This window comes from Podarcis liolepis (assembly GCF_965112155.1).
Source record: "Podarcis liolepis genome assembly, chromosome: 6".
Taxonomy (NCBI): Eukaryota; Metazoa; Chordata; class Lepidosauria; order Squamata; family Lacertidae; genus Podarcis; species Podarcis liolepis.
This window is the reverse complement of record NC_139559.1, coordinates 52,289,362-52,300,744: the sequence shown is the minus strand read 5'-3', so window position 1 is coordinate 52,300,744 and position 11,383 is coordinate 52,289,362. Positions and strand designations below refer to the sequence as shown.

At 42.9% G+C, this 11,383-nt stretch overlaps 1 protein-coding gene and 1 long non-coding RNA gene across 2 annotated transcripts; one reads left to right on the top strand and one right to left on the bottom strand.

Annotated features, from left to right (window-relative positions):
• The first annotated feature begins 232 nt into the window (after nucleotides 1-232).
• On the top strand, nucleotides 233-10,664 carry LOC310709708 (riboflavin-binding protein-like). Its single transcript, XM_083509757.1, has 5 exons — nucleotides 233-415; nucleotides 1,274-1,373; nucleotides 3,522-3,650; nucleotides 8,875-8,986; nucleotides 10,264-10,664. Exons 1-5 carry the CDS (start codon nucleotides 274-276, stop codon nucleotides 10,507-10,509), a joined length of 729 nt encoding a protein of 242 aa, XP_083365883.1. The 5' UTR covers nucleotides 233-273; the 3' UTR covers nucleotides 10,510-10,664.
• LOC310709741 lies at nucleotides 4,974-5,813 on the bottom strand. Its single transcript, XR_014527664.1, has 2 exons — nucleotides 5,726-5,813; nucleotides 4,974-5,181 (listed from the first exon to the last, which is right to left on the bottom strand). It is a non-coding gene; the product is annotated as an uncharacterized lncRNA (long non-coding RNA).
• Nucleotides 10,665-11,383: the final 719 nt, after the last annotated feature.

Genomic DNA, 11,383 nt, shown 5'->3' with positions numbered 1-11,383 from the left:
CCTGAGATAAGTCTGTTAGCTTTGCAAAGGGTCAGGGAACTTTTCTTGGCAAACAAACTATGGGTTACTGCTGACGGGCAATGCATATATAGAGAGAGGAAAGAAAGAGCAGCAGCATTTTGTGTTCCAGCCTATCTCAGAGACGAAAGAAGCAAAAGAGGTGTGTTATGCCCTACATTTATTTCTGAAAATTTAATGGAGCTTGCTCCCCACCGCCCCCAAATTCTTTGACCATAATGTACTATTTCCATACAGGACAACGGCAACGAGAATATGCTAAGGTTTTCAGTGCTCCTGTTCTTCGCTATCTCGGCAGTGTCAATCAGTGGAAAGAGGCAATGTCTGGAAGGAGCAGCTCACAAGCACAGACCCAGCCAGGAGAATAACTTGCACGAATGCACCCTATATTCCAAATGTAAGTCCTGTGAAACCTGTGAAATATTTGCAAACCATTTAAGTTAGCCTTTACATTAACTAACCAGCTCTGATGCCACCCATATTAATTTGATACCCTGAATAATTTATTGAAGTTGAGTTTTTATATTGATATATCAAAATATAACCAAAATATCCAATGGCACAAGAAAAGTCAGCTGCCCAATTGGTTATTTGCATCCATTGGATCTTAGTGAATGTGTGTGTTTTGGCCCACATGTGAAATCTTATTATCACTTGCTCCAGGAATGATGTTAGGTTGTTGTAATTAACAATGTGTGATATCCTGTTTATGCCTGAGCTTTATGCATCAGGGTTTTGCTTCTAAATGGGGCATGCGCTGGGTGGAGTGGGGTAAGAACTGTCTTTAGACATGCTGCTTGTGAATTTGTCAGTATCAACCATTTCAGCTTATGATCATGATTTCCAAAGGGTTCCCCCAAGTCTTTTTTTTAATACAGTATAGAGATGATAAGTGCACTGAAGGTATGAAGCTCACATTCTTTTGTATGGAAATAAATCTGCATTACTGTATAATTTTAAATCTGTATAATGTTAAATTATCATTTCCAATATCAAATTTGAGTTTGAAGTATTTAATTTAGATATTTCCTTTGTAAATTTTAACTTCCCAGTATTCTTTTGGTTTTAAAACATGTTTTTAGTAGCATGTTTTTCATTTTACAAAAGCACATGAAAAATAATGATGGAACTCACTTCCCATTTTAAACTAAGGGTCCACTGTGGGGACTTAACAAAATTCTATGTCTTCAAAGTTGTGATTATGTTACAAAGTAAACCTTCAGAATGAGATATGTTTGTTTTTAATTCCCCACAGCCTCTTGTTGCTCTGAAGACATTACAAAGGAACTAGCTGATTCACCAGTGATTAAAGTAAATACCACCTATTGGAATCGATGTGGCAATAACAGTAAATTGTAAGTGACTTACCCTTGTTCTTTTTCTCCAAGTGCATTCAATTTTTTTCCTTCATTCAAGGGTTCTTGAATGAAGCACAACTTTGTGAAAAGCACAGTATAAGGCTGCGACCCTTTTTTGGGGTATGGCTTGAGTACCTTTAACAGTAGCATTGCATACAGAAATGCATTGGGTTCAGTTATGCGTTTCATGAAAGTGCAGTTGAACTGTTGAAAACAGGAGCCATTGCAGGAAAAAAGTTGGAAACCCTACTTCTATATGCCAGAAGCATCCCCTCTTTTTAGACTGAGCACTTACATTTCATTGACTTTAATATATTGTATTATTATCAGTGCACAGCAGGTATATGTTGGGATACTGCCAGGGAGATAACGTCCATCATGGCCCCCAAGCCGGCTGCCGGACGATCCATCGGCCTCCCGTAGTCACGCAGATCCAGCAATTAGGGGCACAAAGCCTTAGAAATAGATTGGCTGCATTCCTAGGCTGGTGCACCCTCTTTCAGCAGAAAAACACAGCCAGAAAGCTTGCACCGCAGAAGAGCATATTCTACAGACTTTATTTAGCGTTGAACAGAACAAAGGAAAACATGACCGTTCTGAGTCAGTGACTCCGACCGACTGAGAAATCGAAAGGAATAGCAAACATAAACATCCTGTGAACAGGACATGCGCAGACTCTGTGACTTACAAAGCCTGCTCCCTTTTAAGGTGGAACGGAAATATCCTAACATCATACACAGGGGAAGAGTTTATTGTATGCATTTTAAAATTTAAAACAATACATAAAAGTAGAGGCTCACTGCAGAATAAAAAGCATTTTTGCATAAAACCTATTTATTTTCGTAGAGTACATTGTTCACAACTACCCCCATCATCCTATCAAACTCAGAGTGGCATTCAACTAAATTTTAATCAGAACAAATCTATTAAAACTAATAAGTATGACTAAGTTAGGTCATTAATTAAGTGAGCCTACCGTATTTTCCGTCCCATAGGGCGCACCGGCCCATAGGACACACCTAGTTTTTTGGGGGGGGAAATAAGGGGGGGTTTCCCAGGCGCGGGGCTGGGGCGGGGGAAGCCCGAGCTTCCCCCGACCCCAGCCCCCAGAACAGGCAGCTCTCCGCAAAGCGGTGGGAGAGCTGCACGACTTCGCGCAGCACTCCCACTGCTTGCCGACAGCTGCGCGAAGCCCGAAGCCTGGGGGTGCTGAGCGAAGTCGCGCAGCTCTCCCACTGCTTGCGGAGAGCTTCCTGAAGCCTGGAGAGTGAGAGGGGTCGGTGCGCACCGACCCCTCTCGCTCTCCAGGCTTCAGCGAAAGCCTGCATTCGCCCCATAGGACACACACACATTTCCCTTCATTTTTGGAGGGGGAAAAGTGCGTCCTATAGGGCGAAAAATACGGTATTTTGAGTAAAACCTATTCTTCAAATGTGGACCCTTGTGTAGGCAAAATGTTACTATCCATGCACTAGAGGGAAATATTTAGAGGCTTGGGGATCCCTGAAGTTTGCAAAAGTTCAATAGCTCTTAGGAATGTTGACCAACTATTGTTTGGGATGGAGGTTGGAAAACTGAGGGGGGAAGATGAAATAGAATAGAGTATCCTGGGAAAGGACAAAGCTGGCTGGCTGAAACCCTAAGTAGGAACACTAAACACTGCAAGACTGTTGCAAATAACACTTGCCTGATAAGGCACAATGGCAGAATCGCCATAGAAGTGGAACAGATGTCTGTGGATAGTATGTGTTCCATAACCAAATAAGTTCTATTACAGAGTGTCTGACCATTTAAGTGGAGGAAGTCAAAGGTGTTAGGATAAAGTAATGGCACATTATTCTCCTGTGTATTGTATACCATAAATACATGCAGGTCTTGAAATATGTGAGTGCAAGGGACTGAACGGCAGAACTCTAATTTTATTGTAAACCGCTTTGAGATTTTTTCTTTAAACTATAAAGTGGTATAGAAATGAAATGAATAATAAAAATAATAAATAATTTTGCCTTGGTACCCTAGCCTAGCCTAAAGTGTTGCATTCCAATAAAGAAAAATGCAGGCTGATCTCTCAGAGCATAGAGGCAGCCACATATGCAATGCTAGTTGTTTTTCATGTAATAACAATGGTTTTTTCTCATGCAACAGATGTCAGAGCTATTTGAAGAAGATAGAATGCTTTTACAGGTGTTCACCATATATTGCACATTGGGCACATCCCCACTACGCAGCTGCTATTGTGTCTGTTCCCATGTGCCAAAACTTCTGTGATGACTGGTAAGTTGGGGGTTATGCTTCTCATTTTAATAAAACAGTATCTTTCAGCCATAAAATGCCCAGGTAAACAGGGAAGTTATAAAATTCCTCTTGACAGTTAACAATTAGGGTGACAGACACACCTCAGTGTGGTTGATATTGAAGCAGGCACTCTTGATTCTTGGGTCCCAAGATATTTAGGGCTTTGTATGCTAGTACTAACACCTTGAATCGGGTATGCACAAAACCTTGCACTGACAGAGCATTCGCCTTAGCGCTATTTTGAACACAACCCTGACATTCCCACCACCCCGTTACATCCCTGTGCCTGTTTTACAACATGCCCCTTATTTTAAGATAAAGGCAAACAATACAACACACATGCCAGTTCTACTGATGGACAACTTTATTCTACAACACTTCAGCTCTGTATAACTGATGACAAAATCCCTGAACATCTTGCAATAATCTAGAGAACCACACAACAAGCTCCACATGTACAGTGGAGATTTGAACTTCTGTTTCTTGACAAGAAGCAGAGGTTGCTGATAGACTTCTGTTCAAATAACAGAGTTACAGATCCCACGGGGAATGTTCAAGACCTTAGATGCAGCTTTCTGGATTGATGTCTGCTCTCTGGGGGTGGTGTTCATTTGAGCAGACTTGTTCCCAAATGCTAAAATATTAGTAGTTCCTCACACTATGGACAATATATTGCACCTATCTCTGGCCACCATCTAATTCACTGAGGAACACTTTGAAAAGAGAGTGAGGAATAATGAGCAGCACTTCTAACACTGCTCTGGCACCCCAGATACCACTTATCCACAACACTTTAAACTCTAGGTTGACAACTGGGGGACCAAGTAGCAGTCTTCAAACTGCTGGATTTGACCTAGGGTGCTCAAGTTATTGACCCACAAATGAGTCTGCTTCAAGCTATATGCTGGCAAAGCTTTGAACAATGTTTCTACTTCTCCTGTATACCCAAGGCGGAATCTGCAGAACTCTTTTGTTATATAGACAGTAGAATCTGTTTAACATACTGCATGGCTGCTAAGGATATCCCCATTCCGCACATCCTACAGAGATCCTTATTTCAAAATCCTCTGTACCTTTGTTGTAAAGGGTAATTTTCACAGTGTTCAGAAGAAACAAGAACTTGACTTTACGGGACATAAGGAATCTTACTTCAAGCTTTCCTCTTTCTTTCTAATGGCTTGGAATTTCCTGCACCAAAAGCTCATTTTTCAGTATATATGTGGACTTTGGAGAGCCCTTAGGGGTAGCTTCCCTTTCCAACCCACCTGCCAAAGAGTCCTTGGACAATTACAGAGGAAATGGTGAACTTGACACATTTAATAATTCTCAGCACTGACATAAGGATTTGTTTTAAATGAAAACAGATCTCTCTGGTGAATCATACTTTGGGAAAGTACATTGCTTTTGTGTTGTTATTTCATTTCTTTGACACTGTACACCATATGGTTTTTCTTCAGATATCCTTTTCTCCAGCCCTCAATATACTTTAAAGCTGGGTCATCATAAAGCACTTTAAAAAAAAGGCAAACCAAGTAATTGATAAAAGTCTCTACTTTTCTACACTCTTATTTGGAAGTAAATCCAACTGAAATAAATGGGACTAACTTATGAGTGTGAATGCATTCTAGTGGGCTGCAATCTAGTGACTATTTTATCATTCGTTGGCAGCATGGAAGTAAGTTTGTCAGATCCAGTACAAGGTGGGCCTCCAGACTTTTCAATAGTTTGACCAGGCAGAGATTAAACAGAGCTTTTCCTGTCATAGTGCTAGAATGAAAGGAGAAGCTGTGCTTGTGACATATCCCCCTCCTGTACAGTAATTAAAGTAGTTCCCTGTTGGATCTGATGATCACAGCTGCAAAATAACCATCCTGGAAAGCCAATGCTCTTGAGAGCTCTTGAGAAGGGGAAGGAGCTGCAGAAGGAAGAGACAGCTGTGTGCATATCCTGCCCTGCCCAAGCCTTCAAAGAAGCACTGGGGAAAGAGAAAGTGTGCTGCTAATTCACTATCCTGTCGCTCTGAGCTGGAAATGAAAGACAAGTCATTATATTACCTATGGTGAGGGCTGTGGAAGGGAGCAGGCGATTAGTCTCTGATGCTGTTCCCACTTGAGAAAAGGATCAGGGACATGCTGCCTTCTCTCCCTTTGTCTGTAATTGTTGAAATGTCCTTTAAAAAAACTGAGCTAGAATATTAATCAGAACAGGAGTTATATCATCCCTACTTGTGTTGACAGTACATAGCCTTGAAAAGCAGAACTTTAGGCAATACAAAATTCAGCAATGACACACATGTCGCAAGCAATATTGCCAGGCTGCAACACGGAGAAGCAATAGAGACTTCTTTTGTCCTTTCCTTTGTTAGTCCTTTCACCTACTCTGCCCACCGCCAACTCCCATGAGCAGGCCATGCAGCAAGCAGTGGAGACACAGACAGAGAGGCCAAAGAAGAAATAAGTGTGGCAACTTATTTTGTTGCTTTCTCAGTGGCTTTAGAGAAAAGGTGGGGAAGCTGGAGTCCAACCACATCTGCCCTTGCTGGCTAGGCTGATGGGAGCTGGAGTTCAACAACTTCTGGAGGCCCACAGCTTCCCCATCTTTGCTTTAAAGCTGCAGTGTAAATTTCAAAGTCATCACACAAGTCACATCTAAATAGCAAACCTGCTTTGAGAAGATGAACGTTCACCCTGGCATTAGCACATTATCGCAGGCACTGCTTATAGGCAGATTTTTACACCTGTAAGAAATGAAAACGTTACCTTTAGGAGCTAATCTTAATTTCAAGATCTTACTACATCTGCAAAAAAATGCCCAGAAGAGTCAACTGAGATGCTCATAGGAGCCTGCAGTTCTTGGAGTTTCTATTATATTTATATATTTTCATGACCAGACAGAAATAATAAACTGAAGAGATGCCTTTATAGCATTTTAAACAATAGATTCTTCTAGCAAACCATGATCTAAGGTGGTTTTATGTCGTCGTCCCCTTTTAATTTGTAGTTCTTTAAGATTAATTTGTAATTAACCTCTTTAAACAATATTAATTTTAAAACTATTACCTTACTGACAGGAACTAATCTTTCCGCTAACCATATTTAAACTAAGGCATGCTTCTTATTTATAATATTAATGTGATTATACAAAATGGACTCTTTGATCCCAGTCAGAAGTTTGGGGGGGGGTTGCTTGAGTTTTGCGAAGGCAAACTTCTACAAGATACAGACTAAAAAGGCTGGCAAAAGATGAAAGGAGGAGGGGAGCCAAAGTTGCTAGTGTTATTATGACTCAAACATATTTTTTCATTAATTTCCATGGCAACATAACCATCATACAGTGTCAGCTTTTGAAAAAAACATGCTATAAAGACACAGAATTTTAAAAGTGTGTTCATATCACGCCTTTATTTTTAAGCACAGATTGCATTCATATAAATGGTGTGACTAAAGCCAAATACGAACTTATTGACCTGGTATTTGTAAACTAATACAGTGGTACCTCGGGTTAAAGACTCTTCAGGGTACAGACTCCGCTAACCCAGAAATAGTACCTCGGGTTAAGAACTTTGCTTCAGGATGAGAACAGAAATCGCGGCGCAGCAGCAGCGGGAGGTCCCATTAGCTAAAGTGGTACATCAGGTTCAGAACAGTTTCAGGTTAAGAACGGACCTCCAGAACGAATTAAGTTCTTAACCCGAGGTAGCACTGTAATATGCTGAGTACATAAGAAAGAACTGTGCTAATTCTGTTAAAATTTAGATACAATCTCTTGCCAAACAAGAAATCATGCTTCAAAGTCCAGTTTATGCAAACATGTTATTCTTTAAGCATTTTCTAGCTGAAAACAAGGTCAAAGGAACTGGTCTCCTGTTACTGAGGGCCCCTGCAGACAGGAATTTTAGTCTGTATTCAAGGTGATTTGTGCTCTTGTGGGTATCAGGATGGTCATATGTGATCTTGCATTCAGGGCAGTTCACACCATCAAAACACTAAGGATCACACAGCATCTGTTATGAGTTTTGCGTGGCCCATAGCTTCCCTACCACCCAAACGTTACTTTTCAGATCACAAATGTTCTAGGTGTTTTTTAATCCAACATTTATGCAGTGCTTGGCTACTCTGGCAATGCACAGACTTAAATTTGCTTCTTGGTGATGTCACTACTTTCACATACTTCCTATTGATGCCGTTTTAGTGGAAACAACTGAACTTTTAGCACAACAGTCACATAGAATCATAGAATCTTAGAGTTGGAAGGGACCCAAGGGTCATCTAGTCCAACCCCCTGCAATGCAGGAATCTCAGCTAAAGGATCCATGACAGATGGCCATCCAACCTCTGCTTAAAAACCTCCAAGGAAGGAGACTCCACTATCATCTTTATAATCTTTTTTTAAGGGGATAAGGTTGCACTAAAGTGGGATGCCACAACGCTGTGAGGAATACAGGCTCATTCACTTCTACTGTTAGATCAGCTGGCATTTACTGAGCTGGAAAGGAGAGGTGGAAAGGAGAGGGATTGTGTGTGTGAGGTGTGTAGGACCCTGTTACTGACCTTAACAGATTGGAGAACTGGGCCCAAACTAACAAAATGAATTTCAATAGGAACAAATACAATGTTCTATATTTTGTTTATAATTTTCACATTTACAAATTTTCCACATTCACGTTCACCATACAAAAAGAAGAAGAGGAGGAGTTTGGATTTGATATCCCGCCTTTCACTCCCTTTAAGGAGTCTCAAAGCGGCTAACATTCTCCTTTCCCTTCCTCCCCCACAACAAACACTCTGTGAGGTGAGTGGGGCTGAGAGACTTCAGAGAAGTGTGACTAGCCCAAGGTCACCCAGCAGCTGCATGTGGAGGAGCGGAGACGCGAACCCGGTACCCCAGATTATGAGACTACTGCTCTTAACCACTACACCACACTGGCTCTCACAAGTGACTACACAAGGTTTTACACTTAGGCAGGAAGAACCAGATGCACAGATATAAGATGGGGGACACCTGGCTTTCCAGTGGTACATGTGAAAACAATCTAGGGGTCTTAGTAAACCACAAGCTTAGCATGAGTCAACAGTGTGATGCAACAGCTTTGAGCTAATGGAATGGAAGCAAATGCTATCAGCCCAGCCTACACACCTTCCTCTGTGTTGATTTATGAGAGATGGCACATAAATCAGTCATCTATGCTTTCTTTACCTTGCAGGTATGAAGCTTGTAAAAATGACTTCACTTGTGTTAGCAACTGGCTGACAGACTGGGCAATTGATGAAAAAGGAGAAAACCACTGTAAGAACGCGTGCATCCCCTACCACGAGGTAGTGTATCATAATGATCCACAAACAGTGCACCTATGTGAAGGAGCCAGAAGGCTACATATAGCTCTGCATTTAACACCAGGGATCTAGTCTAGTAGATGTTCCTTCAACAAGAAAAAACTCACCTACTCAAACCCCACCGGTATTCCAATGTCCTTTAGTAGAACTTGTGCACAGTAGTAGAGTAGTAAAGATTAACATTTGGCAAGACGGAAAGGGGCCGTGTATCTCAGCTGGAGATGACTTGGGTGACATCCACACCATACACTTAAAGAACATGGCTTCCCCCAAAGAATCTTGGGAATTGTAGTTTAAGGGTGGTGAGAATCAAAATTATGTGACGGGTAAACTACAGTTCCCACGATTCTTTATTTAAAGTGTGCTTTAAATGTATGGTGTGGATGCGACCATGCTTCGCATGCAAAAATGTCCATACTTCAGTTCCTGGTTAAAAGGATCAGGCTAACTAGTGATAGGAAAAACCTCTGAGAGCCTAGAGCATGGGTAGGCAAACTAAGGCCCAGGGGCCAAATCCAGCCTAATCGCCTTCAAAATCGGAATCAGCATGTTTTTACATGAGTAGAATGTGTCCTTTTATTTAAAATGCATCTCTGGGTTATTTGTGTGGCCTGCCTGGTGTTTTTACATGAGTAGAATGTGTGTTTTTATTTAAAACGCATCTCTGGGTTATTTGTGGGGCATAGGAATTTGTTCATTATTTTTTTTCAAAATATAGTCCGGCCCCTGACAAGGTCTGAGGGATAGTGGACCGGCCCCCTCCTGAAAAAGTTTGTTGACCCCTGGCCTAGAGAGCAGGTTTAAAAAATGGGCAAGATGGAAACACTGTATAAGCCAGCTTCCTATGTTCTTGTGGAAGCAAAAAAAATTGAGATTTCTGTTTGAGTTGGCTCACAGCTGAAAATAAAAGTGACTAAGATCCGAAAGGAATAGAGCTGGACAGCACACTGAGGGAAGAGGATTTGTCTTTTTATTTCCATTGCTTTTAGCTCATACAGTAAAGCAATCAGCTGCTCCCCCCCCCCCCATTTGTACAAATGGCAGAAAGGAGCAGTGGAGGGCGAGTGCTATGTGACCTACATGGGCTGTTGTTAATCTTGGACCAAGCTTTTCCAAGCATGCCGTAGTAGAAAGATCTAGAGCAGGAGGAACATGTGGCCCAATTTTGCAAAGCTCGTGTGTCATCAAGAGCCATTTCATTTTGTGTCTATTGCATTGGATGTTGTAAATTTAGTCAGTTTTGTTTCTCTGACTCCTAGATGTATGGCAATGGGACAGACATGTGCGAGAGCATGTGGGGAGATTCACTGAAGGTAAGTGACTCCCCCTGCCTGTGCCTGCAAATGGATGAGATGGATAGCAAGGTCGTTAAGCTCTTGGAGGAGAGGGCCACCGGTAATAGTAGCAGTAGCAGCAGAAGTGATGAAGAGCAGTTCTGCCGCCTCAAGTTGGACAAAATAAAGAAGCTGAAGGAGCCGAAAGACGAAGGTGTGGAGACATTCTAAGTGCCAGGGTTTCTTTAGGTTTTAAAGTGATGCATGTTGCACCTTTCCACTATTAAAACGATACTCAGAGTGGCCATCAGCCACACACACAAAAATACAATAAAGTGACTGGATAATTAAAATAGCTTAAAAAAATTAAAAGCCTGAAAAGTAAACAGTGTGGCAGATAATGAAAGCATCAACCACCATTAAAAATGCCATGGCTAACCGAAAGCCTACCTCAAGAAAATGGTCTTCACTTGGTGGCAGAAGCTAAAAGGAGAGGGAGTCAAACAAACCTCCACAGGAGAGAATTCCATCACAGGGGGCTGGCACAGAAAAGACCCTGTTGTACATCACCAGTCAATGTCAGGATCCACAAAGGGGCCTTTTCACCAGATCTCAGAGTGCGGGCAAAATGGCATGGGAGGGCAGCAGTCCATAGGCATCCTGGGCCTGAGTCATTTAGGGCAGTGTTTCCCAACCGGTGTTCCGCGGCACACTAGTGTGCCGTGAGACACCGGCTGGTGTGCCGTGGGAGGGAGGCGGGCGAGTCGGGCGGCGAGAGGCGGCGGCAGCGAGGATCCGCGTCGAGCCGGGGGCGGCTCCGCGGTGGTGGTGCCGAGCGGCGGGGCAGCGCGCGCAAAAGGGAGGAGCGCGAGACAGCGGAGGAGGAGGAGGCCGGCATGTCCGGGCAGCAGCAGCAACAGCAGCAGCAGCAACTCCCGGCGACGGCTCCTCCTCCGCCCGCTATCGCCGCCACCACCACAACAGCCGCCGCCGCCTCAGCTGCCGCCGTCCCTCAGTCCCTCGCTCTGCTGCCTCCTCCCACCCCGGCAAGGGGAAGGGAAAAAACTTTCACTTTTGTGCGTCCCTCCCGGCGTGTCGCTGCGCG

Excerpts from the sequence above, each read along its gene's own strand:
- LOC310709708 (XM_083509757.1), top strand. The coding sequence starts at position 274 with ATGCTAAGGTTTTCAGTGCTCCTGTTCTTCGCTATCTCGGCAGTGTCA. Across the intron at positions 416-1,273 it reads ATGCACCCTATATTCCAAAT|CCTCTTGTTGCTCTGAAGAC; the intron begins GTAAGTCCTGTG and ends AATTCCCCACAG. Across the intron at positions 3,651-8,874 it reads CAAAACTTCTGTGATGACTG|GTATGAAGCTTGTAAAAATG; the intron begins GTAAGTTGGGGG and ends TTTACCTTGCAG.